Raw genomic sequence first — 16783 nt, 5'->3', positions numbered from 1 at the left:
TGGTCATTTGTGTCTCTCCTCTCAGATTCTGCTTCTGGTAGTACAACCCACACAGGCTTTTTCTGTTGGGGTTATCTAACCCTGGCAGGAAGACCTCTCAGGCAGAGTCTCTGTAAGACAAGTCCTATTCAGTGACCTTCCTGGCCTTACACCTAACAGTGGTAGTGCAGTTAGCTCCCACTACAGCCCACTCCCCCTGCTATTCCATCAGAAGTCCTTTTGGCCTCTGACCTTGAAAATTTGTCCAGATAAAAACCAGGCAGTAGTCAGTGTCTCGCAAGTTCCATAGGTACCTTGTCCAGTCTTCTGAGTGGTTCTCCCGAGGTCTCCTTGATTATAACTTGACATGAGGGACAGGCTTCCCATCCCCCATGGGGTAAGCAACACATAAAACACCAAAGAGGCTCTCCAAAGAAATATTCAAATCTAAAGTTTTTCATAAGTTCCTAGCCTTTTTTTAAATACAAGGTTGGAGGTGAGTCAGGGACTAAGGGTTGCAGAACCAATTTTGGACTATTACCCGAACAAGTTCTAAATCGACAGGCTGATACCTCTCTTTAGAATAAGGGGATACTTCCCACCTGTAATTCTCAGCAACAATTCTAGGACAGAAAATGTCCTATCATAACATGTTGTTACATATTTTATTTGACATCTAATTAGAGGTAAGCAGTTGGCATAGACCAAGCAGAGGAAGATGGCCCAGCAAAAAGACAGAAAATGCAGTCAGTGTATTTCCCTATAGGTAGCAGTTAGGGAAACATTCTCTTTGGCAGCTGCACTTTTTAACTGCAACCTCAAGATTGGGGAATCTGTGATAGAAAATAAGATACCCAATTTCATAATTAGCATTCAACATTGTTTTTATTACCCATCCAGGGTGGCCTTGGCTTAGCGATGTTGAAAAGGTGATCCGTGAATTCTACAAACACAGTCTTTTTGTACATGACTGAGGTGTTGAATGGAAAAGATCTTGGCACTCTAGGAGGAAATCTGTGAAGAAAGGAAAAAGTTGTTCATTTTGGTGGACGCTTCAAAAAGCAGCTGGAAGTAATGCTTCCATACTACTCTTTTCTACTATTAACAAGGAGGTAAATTTGAAGTTGTATATAAATCCCTAACATCCATTAAACTGAAACACTGTTTTCACAAGTCAACTGACACATTAGGTGTCATGTGATAAGAATCATAAAATCAGTAACCATACACTGCATCAGCCAAAAATCCTTTGCCAAAGCAATAGCTACTGCATCCTTCAATTTCATCTCTAAAACAGGCTATAACTTTCATCTAAGTACCCTGTATTCAAATTTTGTCAGTATGTACCTAAAATTATACTTCCCTCCTTAGGGATACCAGGAATATCACAGAGAGAATTACCTTTCAGCAGACTATGTATATTGAAACCTACTAGTGCCAGGAGCTGTAATTCAGAATCAGTTCTACGTTAATGCTCATTCTTGTCTCCACTCAGATACTCCCAATTACTCATTTATTCATGAACCAGCTACTGAATCAGAAATTATATAATTACTTATATAAATGTTCCCAAAATGCTATTATTTGCCTCCATTGTCAAAGCCGTATTAAGTGAAAGCTGGTTCCCAACTTTTCCTCTCTCCCTGAGTGACAGTTTAGCATGTCGGGGGCCTCCTCAGGCCAAATAATCAAAAGGACCAATGTGAATCTTGGTGAATAAGGGACACTGGCCCCAAGTGAATTGGTAGAAATTACAAAGTGGTTGAAGGTGACTATCTCCACTCACTAATTTCATGTGCTGATGAGTTTTGCACACCATGGAGCAGTTCTGCAGCTTTCTCTATGCCATAAAGAGTCTCTCTTCCTGACTTTTATGCTTCTGGACATCTAACTTCTATCTCCCATCAGATTTTACCAATTGGTATCATTTCAACAAGCCAAAGGCACAACACACGGGCATTTGGGTAATTAAGGCTTAGTCGGAGAAAGCAAGGCTCCTGCCCTGGAAAAAAAGCTTTCATGTGTAGATCTAAAATTGAGCATTCGCCCTCCACAGATGTACATTGATTCACTTATGAACCACATACTACATGCCACTGTGCCATAACAAAACACGTCAGACATAAATATGGAAAAGGAGAGATTTTTAAAGACATACACTTAGATGTGAAGCAGTTGTTTTGAGTCTCGTGTCTTATTGACTCTCAGGGGCTTTTGAAAAGTGGTAGATGTGAAAGATGGAGAACAGCACAAATAAATGCTCACTATGGCGGACTACTGAAGAAAGAACCCCAAATATCATCCAGCAAGACACTCCCTCCATTGTCATAAATGACGGCAATAATGATAAAGTGAGGGAAAGGAGAGGGAGTTTCTGATTGTAAGTATTCACATGCTTGGAATAAAAGCCATACCATGCCTCAGATCATCAGGATGTGAAATGAGTAAGAAGGGGTCTGGGCATTTATCACTTGTTTATTTCTTTCTCAATCTTGTGGTGAAATAACAAAAGTCTCATTGTTCCTTTCAGGAGCAGCCACACTGGAGAATCATTCATTCTTGTAAGAAAGTTTGCTTTTCCTTTAGTCAGAATGCTGAGATAGAGAAGGAAAATAGAATCTAAAAATGGTGAAAATGGCTAAATTGGTAAATCAGTGACCTATGGGGATTTCAGTTTTAATAATCGTGGTAAAATACACATACAATTTACTATCTTAATCTTTTTTTTTTTTTTTTTTTTTTTGACAGGTTCTCACTCGGTCGCTCAGGCTGGAGTGCAGTGGCGAGATCCGCCTCCCAAGTTCGAGCGATCCTCCCGCCTCAGCCGCCAGCGTAGCTGGGACTACAGGCGTGCGCCACCATGCCTAGCTAATTTTTTTGTAGAGACAGGGTTTCACCATGTTGCCCAGGATGGTGTCAAACTCCTGGGCTCAAGCAATTCACCCTCTTTGGCCTCCCAAAGTGCTGGGATTATAGGCGTGAGGCACCACGCCCAGCCTAACCATATTTAAATGTACAGTTCAGTAGTATTAAATATTCTGGCCAGGTGTGGTGGCACACACCTGTAATCCCAGTACTTTGGGAGGCCAGGGCAGAAGGATTACTTCAGCCCAGGAGTTCAACACCAGCCTGGGCAACATAGCAATACCTGGCCTCTACAAATAATAATAATTAGCCAGGCGTGGTGGTGTGGACCTGTGGTCTTAGCTACTTTGGCGCCTGTGGTGGGAGGATCACTTGAGCTCAGATGGTTGAGGCTGCAGTGAGCTATGATCGCAAAACTGCACTCCAGCCTGGGCAACAGAGTGAGATCCCATCTCAAAAAAGAAAACATGTGTAATATTCTCCCATCCACCTCCAAAATTAATTATATGTTGCAAACTGAAACTGTATAAACATTAAATAATAACTCTCACCTCCCCCAGTCTCTGGCATCTACCATTCTACTTTCTGTATGATTGTGACTACTCTAAGTACCCAGTATAAGTGGAATCATACAGCATTTGTCTTTTTGTGACTGGCTTATTTCACTTAGCATAATATACTCAAGGTTCATCTATGTCGTAGCATGTGTCAGAATTTCCTTCTTTCGTAATGCTTTGTGTGTATATACCACATTTAGATTATCCATTCATCTGTCAATAGACACTTGCAGTACTTCCACATTTAGCTATTGTGAATAATGCTGCTTATGAACATGGATATGATGGTTAATTTTATCTGTCAACTTGACTGGGCTAAGACATGCTCAGATACATGGTAAAACAGTATTTCTAGGTATGTCTGTAACGATGTTTCCAGAAGAGAGTAGCATTTGAATTTGTAAAGAAGATCACTCTCACCAATGTGGGTGGGCATTATCCATTCCACTGAGGGCCTGAATAGAACAAAAAGACAGAGGAAGGGCAAATTCACTTTCCCTGTTTGAACTGGGACATCTATCTTCTGCCCTTGGACATAAGCATTCTTGGTTCTGCCTTCTGACTCGAACCCTGTATTTTTACCATACACACACACACACACACACACACATACCCACACACCTACACATCCACACACACACTCTTGGATCTGTTTCATTGAAGAACCCTAATAAAATTGATGTATAAATATCTCTTTAAGACCCCATTTCAGTTCTTTTGCATATATAGCCAGAAGTTGAGTTGCTGGATCATATGGTAATACTGTTTAATTTTTTGAGAAACTGCCCTATTGTTTTCCACAGCAGCTGTACCATTTTTACATTCCCAACAGTGCACAAGGGTTCCAATTTCTCCACATCCTCACCAACACTCATTATTTTCTGTTTTAGTTTTGATAGTAGCCATCCTAATGGGTGTGAGGCGGTATCTCTTTGTAGTTTTGATTTATATTTCTCTAATGATTGGTGATGTTGAGCATCTTTTCATGTACTTATTGGCCATTTGTATATCTTCTTTGGAGGAATGCTTACTCAAGTCCTTTGCCCATTTTTAAATCAGGTTGTCTGCTTTCTTGTTGAGTTTTAGGAGTTCTCCATATATTCTGGATAGTAATCTCTTATATGATTTGCAAAGATTTTCTCCCATTCTATGGGTTGTCTTTTAACTCTGCTGATGGTGTCTTTTGATGAACAAATTTAAAATTTTTTCATGAAGTCCAATTTGTGTTTTTCTTTCATTGCCTATGCCTTTGGTGTCATATCCAAACAGTCATTGCCAAATCCAATGTCACAAAGTTTTGCCCTATGTCTTCTCCTGAGAGTTTTATAATGTTAGGTCTTACATTTAGGTAATGGATCCATTTTGAGTTAATTTTTATATGGTGTTAGATAAGGGTTCAACTTCATTCTTTTTCATGTAGATAACCAGTTTTCCCAGCACTGTTTGTTGAAGACTATTGTTTTCCTATTGAATGGTCTTGGCACCCTTGTAGAAGATCATTTGGCCATATACAAAAGGGCTTATTTCTGGACTCCTTATTCTATTCCATTGGTCTATATGTCTATCTTTATGCCAGTACCACACTGTTTTGATTACTGTAGCTTTGTAGTAAGTTTTGAAATCAAGAAATATGAGTCCTTTAACTTTGTTCTTTTTAGAGTTATTTTGGCTATTCAGTGTCCCTTGAGTTTTTTTTTTTTTTTTTTTTTTTTTTGAGACAGAGTCTTGCTCTGTCGCCCAGGTTGGAGTGCAATGGTGTGATCTCGGCTTACTGCAAGCTCCACCTCCTGGGTTCACGCCATTCTCCTGCCTCAGCCTCCTCCCACCACCACGCCCAGCTAATTTTTTGTGTTTTTAGTAGAGACAGGGTTTCACCGTGTTAGCCAGGATGGTTTCGATCTCCTGACCTCGTGATCCACCCACCTCGGCCTCTGAAAGTGCTAGGATTACAGGCGTGAACCACTATGCCTGGCCCCTTGAGATTCTATATGAATTTTTGCATGAGTTTTTCTATTTCTGCAAGAAATGTCACAGGAATTTTGATAGTGATTGCATTAAATCTATAAATTGACATCTTAACAATATTGACACCTTAACAATATTGTCTTCCAATCCATTAACATAGGATGTCTTTCAATTCATTTATGTTTCCTTTAATTTCCTTCAGGAATATTTTGTTGTTTTCATTGCACAAGTGTTTCACCTCCTTGGTTAGGTTAATTCCTAAGTATTTTATTCTTTTATATGCTATTGTAGGTGGAATTATTTCCTTAATTTCCTTTAAAGTGTTCATTTTTGGTGCATATAAATGCAACTGATGTTTTAAATTTTTATTTACTTTTTTTAGGATAGAGGGTCATGGTCTGTCACTGGAGTGCAGTGGCACAATCATAGCTTTACTGCAGCCTTGAACTCTTGAGCTCAAGTGATCCTCCCACCTTAGCCTCCCAAGCAACTGGGACTACAGGCTTGCACCACCACTTCTGGCTAATCTTTTTTTTAATTTTTTGAGACAGGGTCTTGCTATGTTGCCCAGGCTGATCTCCAACTCTTGGCCTCAAACAAACTTCCTGCCTTGACCTCCCAAAGTGCAGGATTACAGGTGTGAGCCACCATGCCCAGCCACAATTTATTTTTTTGTGTTGACTTTGTATCCTGCTACTCTGTTGAACTGATTGACTAGTTCTAACAGTGGTATGTGTGTGTGTGTGTGTGTGTGTTTGTGCCTGTGTGTGTGATTGTTAGGGTTTTCTACAAAAAATATTACATCATCTGTGAACAGAGATAATTTTGCTTCTTCCTTTCCAGTTTGGATGTATTTTATTTCTTTTTCTTCCCTAATTGCTCTGACTAGGACTTCCAGCACTATGTTGAGTAGAAGTGGTGAAAGGGGTCATCCTTGTCTTATTCCTGATCTTAGAGGAAAAGCTTTCAGGTTTTCACCATTGAGTATGATGTTCGCTGTGGGTTTTTCACATATGGTTCATACTATGTTGATATAGTTTCCTTTTATTCCTAGTTTGTTGAGTGTTATCATCATGAAAGGGTATTGAATTTTGTCAAAAGATTTTTCAGCATCAATTGAGATAATCACATTTTGTCCCTCATTCTGTTAATGTGGTGTATCACATTGACTGATTTTTGTATATTAAAACATCCTTGCATTCCAGGAGTAAATCCCATGTAGTCATGCTGCATAATCCTTTTAATATGCTCCTGGACTTGGTTTGCTAGTATTTTGTTGAGGATTTTTGCATGATAAGAGATACTGGCCTGTAGTTTTTGTTTGTTTGTTTTTGTTTTTGTTTTCTCATAATGTCTCTGTCTGGCTTTGGGATCAGGGTAGTGCTGACCTCATAGAATGAGTTGAGAGATATTCCCTCTTACATTTTTTGGAAAAGTTTGAGAAAGATTGGTGTAATTTTTAATTTTGAAAAGGCAACATACTTAAAAAGTAGACAATCAGACTTCTGGTTTCCAGTCTGGCATGTAAGGAGCTTAGAAGGTGCTACTCCGTCTTAACAAGTAAAAAGCTGAATAAACTGAAAAATCAACAACTCTTCTTCAGATAAGCCAGAGAAGTGAGGTCACAGGTCAATCTGCTGCCCTCACACATTGGAAAGACAGGTGAATACAGAGAATCACAACTTACTGAAGCCAAAACCTAAGCACAGAAACTTCCATGGGAACCAGCATCAGGGTAGGAAAACCTGAACTGTAATTGACAAATTGCTGCAAGCTCAGTGTGGACAAGTCTGAGAGTTTAAAATTCCACTGGGGAGGCGGGCGGGCATGGTGGCTCATGCCTATAATCCCAGCACTTTGGGAGGCAGCTCAATCACTTGAGGTCAGGAGTTCGAGACCAGCCTGGCCAACATGGTGATACCCTGTCTCCACCAAAAGTACAAAAATTAGTCGGGAGTGGTGGCATCTGTCTATAATCTCAGCTATTTGGGAGGTTGAGGCAGGAGAATCGCTTGAGCCTGGGAGGCAGAGGTTGTAGTGAGCTGAGATCACACAACTGCACTCCAGCCTGGGTGACAGAGCGAGAATCCATTTAAAAAAAAGAAAGAAAGAAAGAAAAGGTTCCAAGATGGCCAAATAGGAACAGCTCCCGGCTACAGTTCCCAATGTGAGCAACACAGAAGACAGGCGATTTCTGCATTTCCAACTGAGGTACCAGGTTCATCTCACTGGGGTGTGTCGGACAGTGGGTGCAGGACAGTGGGTGCAGTCCAACGAGCGAGAGCCGAAGCAGGGCAAGGCATAGCCTCACCCAGCAACCGCAAGGGGGAAGGGAATTCCCTTTCCTAGCCAAGGGAAACCGTGACACACAGCACCTGGAAAATCGGGTCACTCCCACCCTAATACTGCGCTTTTCCAAGGGTCTTAGCAAATGGCACACCAGGAGATTATATCCTGCGCCTGGCTTGGAGGGTCCCATGCCCATGGAGCCTCCCTCATTGCTAGCACAGCAGTCTGAGATCTAACGGCAAGGCAGCAGGGAGGTTGGGAGAGGGGTGCCCGCCATTGCTGAGGCTTAAGTAGGTAAACAAAGCGGCCTGGAAGCTCGATCTGGGTGGAGCCCACCACAGCTCAAGGAGGCCTGCCTGCCTCTGTAGACTCCATCTCTGGGGACAGGACATAGCCAAACAAAAGGCAGCAGAAACTTCTGCAGATGTAAATGTCCCTGTCTGACAGCTTTGAATAGAGTAGTGGTTCTCCCAGCACACAGTTTGAGATCTGAGAACAGACAGACTGCCTGCTCAAGTGGGTCCCTGACCCCTGAGTAGCCTAACTGGGAGAGACCCCCAACTAGGGGCAGACGGATACAACACACCTCAAATGGCCGGATACCCCTCTGAGACGAAGCTTCCAGAGGAACGATCAGGCAGCAACAATTGCTGTTCAGCAATATTCACTCTTCTGCAGCCTCCACTGATACCCAGGCAAACAGGGTCTGGAGTGGACCTCCAACAAACTCCAACACACCTGCAGCTGAGGGTTCTGACTGTTAGAAGGAAAACTAACAAACAGAAAGGACATCCAACCAAAACCCCATCTGTACATCACCATCATCAAAGACCAAAGGCAGATAAAACCACAAAGATAGGGAAAAAGCAGTGCAGAAAAGCTCAAAATTCTAAAAATCAGAGTGCCTCTGTCCCTCCAAAGGAATGCCGCTCCTCGCCAGCAACAGAACAAAGCTGGATGGAGAATGACTTTGACCAGTTGAGAGAAGAAGGCTTCAGACAATCAAACTTCTCTGAGCTAAAGGAGGAAGTTCAAACCCATCGCAAAGAAGCTAAAAACCTTGAAAAAAGATTAAATGACTAACTAGAATAACCAATGTAGAGAAGTCCTTAAATGACCTGATAGAGCTGAAAACCATAGCATGAGAACTACATGACAAATGCACAAGCTTCAGTAACCGATGCTAGGAAGAAACTGCATCAACTAACAAGCAAAATAACCAGCTAACATCATAATGATGGGATCAAATTCACACATAACAATATTAAACTTAAAAGTAAATGGGCTAAATGCTCCAATTAAAAGACAAAGACTGGCAAATTGGATAAAGAATCAAGACCCATCAGTGTGCTGTATTCAGGAGACCCATCTCACATGCAGAGACACACATAGGCTCAAGGGATAGAGGAAGATCTACCAAGCAAATGGAAAACAAAAAAAGGCAGGGGTTGCAATCCTAGTCTCTGATAAAACAGACTTTAAACCAACAAAGATCAAAAGAGACAAAGAAGGACATTACATAATGGTAAAGGGATCAATTCAACAGGAAGAGGCTAACTATCCTAAATATATATGCACCCAATACAGGAGCACCCAGATTCATAAAGCAAGTCCTTAGAGACTTACAAAGCGACTTAGACTCCCACACAATAATAATGGGAGACTTTAACACCCCACTGTTAACATTAGACAGATCAACGAGACAGAATGTTAAAAAGGATATCCAGAAATTGAACTCAGCTCTGCACCAAGCGGACCTAATAGACATATACAGAACTCTCCACCCCAAATCAACAGAACATACATTCTTCTCAGCACCACATCGCACTTATTCCAAAATTGACCACATAGTTGGAAGTAAAGCACTCCTCAGCAAATGTACAAGAACAGAAATTATAACAACCTGTCTCTCAGGCCACAGTGCAATCAAACTAGAACTCAGGATTTAAAAACTCCCTCAAAACCACTCAACTACATGGAAACTGAACAACCTGCTCCTGAATGACTACTGGGTACATAACAAAATGAAGGCAGAAATAAAGATGTTCTTTGAAACCATGGAGAACAGAGATACAACATACCAGAATCTCTGGGACACACTTAAAGCAGTGTATAGACGGAAATTTACAGCACTAAACGCCCACAAGAGAAAGCAGGAAAGATCTAAAACGGACACCCTAACGTCACAATTAAAAGAACTAGGGAAGCAAGAGCAAACACATTCAAAAGCTAGCAGAAGGCAAGAAATAACTAAGATCAGAGCAGAACTGAAGGAGATAGAGACACAAAAAACTCTTCAAAATATCAATGAATCCAGGAGCTGGTTTTTTGAAAAGATCAACAAAATTGATAGACCCCTAGCAAGACTAATAAAGAAGAAAAGAGAGAAGAATCAAATAGACGCAATAAAAAATGATAAAGGGGATATCACCACCAACCCCACAGAAATACAAACTACCATCAGAGAATACTATAAAAACGTCTACGCAAATAAACTAGAAAACCTAGAAGAAACGGATAAATTCCTGGACACTTAAACTCTCCCAAGACTAAACCAGGAAGAAGTTGAATCCCTGAATAGACCAATAACAGGCTTTGAAATTGAGGCAATAATTAATAGTCTACCAACCAAAAAAAGTCCAGGACCAGACAGATTCACAGCCGACTTCTACCAGAGGTACAAGGAGGAGCTGGTACCATTCCTTCTGAAACTATTCCAATCAATAGAAAAAGAAGGAATCCTCCCTAACTCATTTTATGAGGCCAACATCATCCTGATACCAAAGCCTGGCAGAGACACAACAAAAAAAGAGAATTTTAGACCAATATCCCTGATGAACATCGATGCAAAAATCCTCAATAAAATACTGGCAAACCGGATTCAGCAGCACATCAAAAAGCTTATCCACCATGATCAAGTGGGCTTCATCCCTGGGATGCAAGGCTGGTTCAACATTCGCAAATCAATAAACGTAATCCAGCATATAAACAGAACCAAAGTCAAGAACCACATGATCATCTCAATAGATGCAGAAAAGGCTTTTGACAAAATTCAACAGCCCTTCATGCTAAAAACGCTCAATAAATTCGGTATTGATGGAACATACCTCAAAATAATAAGAGCTATTTATGACAAACCCACAGCTAATATCATACTGAATGGGCAAAAACTGGAAGCATTCCCTTTGAAAACTGGCACAAGACAGGGATGCCCACTCTCACCACTCCTATTCAACATAGTGTTGAAAGTTCTGCCCAGGGCAATCAGGCAGGAGAAAGAAATGAAGAGTATTCAATTAGGAAAAGAGGAAGTCAAATTGTCCCTGTTTGCAGATGACATGATTGTATATTTACAATCGTCTCAGTCCAAAATCTCTTTAATCTGATAAGCAACTTCAGCAAAGTCTCAGGATACAAAATTAATGTGCAAAAATCACAAGCATTCTTATGCACCAATAACAGACAAACAGAGAGCCAAATCATGAGTGAACTCCCATTCCCAATTGCTTCACATAGAATAAAATACCTAGGAATCCAACTTACAAGGGATGTGAAGGACCTCTTCAAGGAGAACTACAAACCACTGCTCAGTGAAATAAAAGAGGACACAAACAAATGGAAGAACATTCCATGCTCATGAATAGGAAGAATCAATATCATGAAAATGGCCATACTGTCTAAGGTAATTTATAGATTCAATGCCATCCCCATTAAGCTACCAATGACTTTCTTCACAGAATTGGAAAACACTACTTTAAAGTTCATATGGAACCAAAAAAGAGCCTACATTGCCAAGACAATCCTAATCCAAAAGAACAAAGCTGGAGGCATCATGCTACCTGACTTCAAACAATACTACAAGGCTACAGTAACCAAAACAGAGCTATAGACCAATGGAACAGAACAGAGCCCTCAGAAATAATACCACACATCTACAACCATCTGATCTTTGACAAACCTGACAAAAACAAGAAATGGGGAAAGGATTCCCTATTTAACAAATGGTGCTGGGAAAACTGGCTAGTCATATGTAGACAGCTGAAATTGGATCCCTTTTTTACACCTTATACAAAAATTAATTCAAGATGGATTAGAGACTTAAATGTTAGACCTAAAACTATAAAAACCCTAGAAGAAAACCTAGGCAATATACCATTCAGGACATAGGCATAGGCAAGGACTTCATGTCTAAAACACCAAAAGCAATGGCAACAAAAGCCAAAATTGACAAATGGGATCTAATTAAACTAAAGAGTTTCTGCACAGCAAAAGAAACTACCATCAGAGTGAACAGGCAACCTACAGAATGGGAGAAAATTTTTGCAATCTACTCATCTGACAAAGGGCTAATATGCAGAACCTACAAAGAACTCAAATAAATTTACAAGAAAAAAACAACCCCATCAAAAAGTGGGCAAAGGATATGAACAGACACTTCTCAAAAGAAGACATTTATGCAGCCAACAGACACATGAAAAAATGCTCACATCACTGGTCATTAGAGAAATGCAAATCAAAACCACAATGAGATACCATCTCACACCAGTTAGAATGGCAATCATTAAAAAGTCAGGAAACAACAGGTGCTGGAGAGGATGTGGAGAAATAGGAACGCTTTTACACTGTTGGTGGGACTGTAAACTAGTTCAAGCATTGTGGAAGACAGTGTGGCGATTCCTCAAGGATCTAGAACTAGAAATACCATTTGACCCAGCCATCCCATTACTGGGTATATACCCAAAGGATTATAAATCATGCTGCTATAAAAACACATGCACACGTATGTTTATTGTGGCACTATTCACAATAGCAAATATTTGGAACCAGCCCAAATGTCCATCAATGATAGACTGGATTAAGAAAATGTGGCACATATACACCATGGAATACTATGCAGCCATAAAAAAAGATGAGTTCATGTCCTTTGTAGGGAGATGGATGCAGCTGGAAACCATCATTCTCAGCAAACTATCACAAGGACAGAAAACCAAACACCACATGTTCTCAGTCATAGGCGGGAATTGAACAATGGGATCACTTGGACACAGGAAGGGAAACATCACACGCCGGGGCCTGTTGTGGGGTGGGGGGAGGGGGGAGGGATAGCATTAGGAGATATACCTAATGTAAATGACGAGTTAATGGGTGCAGCACACCAACATGGCACATGTATACATACATAACAAACCTGCACGTTGTGCACATGTACCCTAGAGCTTAAAGTATAATTTAAAAAAAAAGAAAAGAAAGAAAGAAAAAAACTCTAGAAAAATGCACAGGGAATCCCTAACAGTGGTTATATTTTGGGGTCTGACAATATAACAACAGGAACAGGTGCTGGAAGAGCTTATCACTAGACACCTTCTGTATGTTTTTCTGTTTTTAAACCATGGAAGTGTATTACCTATTCAACAACTAAACCAGCTGCTATGGACTGAAAAAAAAAACTCTCAGGGGACCCAGTAATAGATGGGTTCCCATGCTGTTGTGAGTTTTACTTCTAGGAGCTCTACCAGGTCCTCGTAATAAATATTGAAGAAAAATCCCTGTGTTTCTGGCAGGAACAAGGGAGAAGTAACCATTTGAAATATGCCAACACATTCTGCTCTTATATCAGAGCCTAACCTACTTAGGGAAAAGGAAATATCCAACTCCATTCCCCCTCTAGCTATCTTGTACAACCTACGGGGGTTTGGGAAATCAGAGAAGCACTGGTGAAGGGCATAGTTCAGGGGCACAGGCTCACCCAAAGACTGAAACCTAATCCATAGGACTATAGAACGCTTTCCCTCCCACTACAATACCACCACATCACTACAGGCCTATTTACTGCAGTTCCTCTTACCCAGCACACCATGTCCACCTTTTAACAAGAAATTACATGGCATACTAAAGGGCAAAACCCACAAAATTTGAAGAGACTGAACAAGTAAGCATCAGAACCAGAGTCAAATATGGCAGGAATGTCATAATTATCAGACCAGGAATTTTTTAAACTATGATTAATATGCTAAGCGTTTTAATGTAAAAAGTAGACAATGTGCAATGACAGATGTATATTGTAAGGAAAAAGATGGAAATTCTAAGACAGAATAAAAAGGAAAGGCTAGAAATCAAAAACACTGTAATAGAGATGAATGTTTTTGATGGGCTCATTGGTAGACAACACATGACTGAGGAAAGAATCTCTGAGCTTGAGGATATGACAATAGAAACTTCCAAAACTGAAAAGCAAAGAGAAAAATACTGAAAAAAACAAAAAACAAACAAACAAAAAACACGGCAGAGGCTATGCATGGGTCCAGAATGTCCAAAAACTGTGGAACAGCAACTACAAAAATTGTAACATACACATAATGGAAATGCCAGAAGAAGAATTCAGAAATGAATAGAAGCAAATTTTTAAAGCAGTAATGACTGAGAATTTCCCCCAAATTAATGGCAGACACAAGACACCATACCACAGATTCAGGAAGCTCAGAGAATACCAAAGAAGATGGATGCAGCTGGGCGCAGTGGCTCACGTCTGTAATCCCAGCACTTTGGGAGGCCGAGGTGGGTGGATCACGAGGTCAGGAGATCGAGAGCATCCTGGCTAACACAGTGAAATCCCGTCTCTACTAAAAAATCCAAAAAAAGCCGGACGTGGTGGCAGGTGCCTGTAGTCCCAGCTATTTGGGAGGCTGAGGCAGGAAAATGGTGTGAACCCAGAAGATGGAGATTGCAGTGAGCCGAGTTTGTGCCACTGCACTCCAGCCTGGGCGAAAGAGTGAGACTCCATCTCAAAAAAAAAAAAAAAAAAAAAAAAAAAAATGGATGCAAATGAACAAACAAATAAAAAACCCCTACACCTAGGCATATTATATTCGAACTCCAGAAAATCAAAGACAAAACATGTTGTAAGAAACCAGATGGGGAAAAACACTTTATCTATAGAGGAGCAAAAATAAAAATTACATCCAACTTCGCCTCAGAAACCATAAAAACAAAAAGAGAGTGCAGTGACACATTAAAGTGTTGAGGGAAAGAAAAAAACAACCAACCTAACATTCTGGAGTCTGTGAAAGTATCCTTCAAAAATGAAGGAGAAATAAAAACTTTCTCAGACAACAAAAATTGAAGGAATTTATTGCCAGTAGACCTGCCTTTCAATAAATATCCAAAGAAGTTGTTCAGAGAGAAGGAAATTGAATCTACAAAGGACATGCATTACAGAATGAATAAAGAACATCAGCACAGAAACAGTACTAAACAACCAAGTAGACTGAATGACTTAGCCACTTGATGCTCACCAGCCTCTGCTGTTGGTGCTCCAATTATTGCAAAATGGATGTATGAACGGAGGAGCCATGGCAGAGGCTATGCATGGGCCCAACATCATGGACTCATCAATACAGATACAGCTACTGATGTTAATATTCAACTTGCCAGTAACAGAGACCAAAGCTAAGACTCTGATATGTCACCATTTCTCAAGAAAATCATTCAGTCGCTTGGTGAGCCTCAGTAAACACCACCATTCAAGGCCTCACAGAATATTTCATCTTACATAACATTGCATCAGACCAAGAGAACTACTTTAAAGCAAGAAGATACATGACCATGGAATCCACTACCCAGAAGCTACCCACCTGATAGAGTAGTAGGACAGCTTGTTGAAGGCACAGCTGAGGCACTAGCTTAGACATAATACCCTTAAGAATAAGGCACCATCCTCCAGGATGCAGTATATACTCTACATCAATGGCCATCATTTAGTGCCATGTGTTCCTAAGTAAAATATATGGTTTTGGGAAACAAGGACTGGAAGTAGGACCAGCCTCACACTACCATCACTCCTAGTGACCCAATTAGGGAAACTATGCCTCTTATCCCAACTCTGGGCTCTGAGAGTTTAGAAGTACTGGTTCTTCAAAGGGGAATATGTCCACCAGTGGACACATCAAGAGTCTCATTAAACTTGAAACTATGGTTGCCATCATATTACTTCAGATCACTATTAAGAGACCAAGAGGTAAGGAAAAGAGTCACTATTCTGGCAAGAGTAACCAACCTGCTCATCAGGAGGAAGGGCTGACATTACACAACGGAGACAGAGGAGAATATATTTGGCAGCCAGGTCATCTGCTTGGGTATCTCTTAGTATGCCCTTGTTCAATGTTGATGATAAATGGACAAGTACAGTCATGGCTTACAAAGGGCATGATGACCAAGTATCTTATCTGGTAACCGATTTGGACCAGCAGAAGTACAAATTGAGAGGGTGGTTGGGAGAGGGATCTAGAATGGGGAGTAGAAGGGAAAGATGATGAGTACCAGTTGCAGACTCAAGAAAAGCTAAAGCAGCAGGAGTTGTGCTCTGTTCCAAAGCTTTCTCTTTTGTTTCCCCAGGAAATGGAGTCCATCAGAATCCTGAAGGAACCATTCCAGAACTTATGAAGCAAATGAATCTGAGCAGCAGAAAGGGTGGACCATAGTGGAGGCTAGTGTCCAGATTCACCGCTTCAGGACTAAAGCACTTATTCCGTAAGCTGCTGGGTGTGCTGACAGCTGACAACTCTAATCTGAATTCCTCTCCGGGAACCAATTTTGGCTGAAGTCAGTCACCACACCCAAACTCATGCCTTATTCCTGGTAAATGTGGGACTATATAGGTTCAGACAACTTGTCTCAATAGAGAACATCTCTGCAGAGCCATCCTAGCTTGAGCTGCCTGTGGGATTGACCTTTGTTCAGACTGTATCACCTCAACTTCTTTTACCCAATGCTGCTTCCTTCACTCCCCCATGGGTGTTGATTCAGAGGATCCCCCTCCTATAAACTTTCTGTATGCAAGAAAAAAAAGAAAGAAAAAGGAGAAAGAAGCAGACAATAATTTTTATTCGTGTGTTTAAAAAGCTGTAAAATCGCCCAAGGAAGCATGTAAGTTGTCAGCATTTGAACAATGTTGGAAACATTTTATTCCGTCTGATTTGCTTTGGGACAATTCACTGCCAGCTATAAATTTGTGGAAACACTGCCACAATCTTAGCAGACAAGATCGGCAGAAAATCGCTTAGAAACACTGAAAACATGTGACAAGGGGCTTTCCGTGAAAAGGGTGGATGGGAAGCAGTAAGGACCCCCTT

The 16783-nt window shown here is 40.8% G+C and overlaps 1 protein-coding gene across 6 annotated transcripts in view; it reads right to left on the bottom strand.

Annotated features, from left to right (window-relative positions):
• F8 (coagulation factor VIII) overlaps positions 1 to 16783 on the bottom strand; it is a 224087-nt gene that overhangs the window by 189085 nt on the left and 18219 nt on the right. For all 6 annotated transcript variants that reach the window (XR_004058312.1, XR_004058313.1, XM_010352837.2 and 3 more), the window contains exon 2: positions 872 to 993. Coding sequence is in view for 4 of the 6 variants with exons in the window: in XM_010352828.2 (XP_010351130.1) it covers positions 872 to 993 (122 nt within the window). In the remaining 2 variants the exon portion in view is untranslated. The remainder of the gene's footprint in view (positions 1 to 871; positions 994 to 16783) is intronic.

Source organism: Rhinopithecus roxellana, chromosome 7 (genome assembly GCF_007565055.1).
Source record: "Rhinopithecus roxellana isolate Shanxi Qingling chromosome 7, ASM756505v1, whole genome shotgun sequence".
NCBI lineage: Eukaryota > Metazoa > Chordata > Mammalia > Primates > Cercopithecidae > Rhinopithecus > Rhinopithecus roxellana.
Note: the sequence above shows the minus strand (reverse complement) of the source record. Positions and strands in the feature narration are given on the sequence as shown.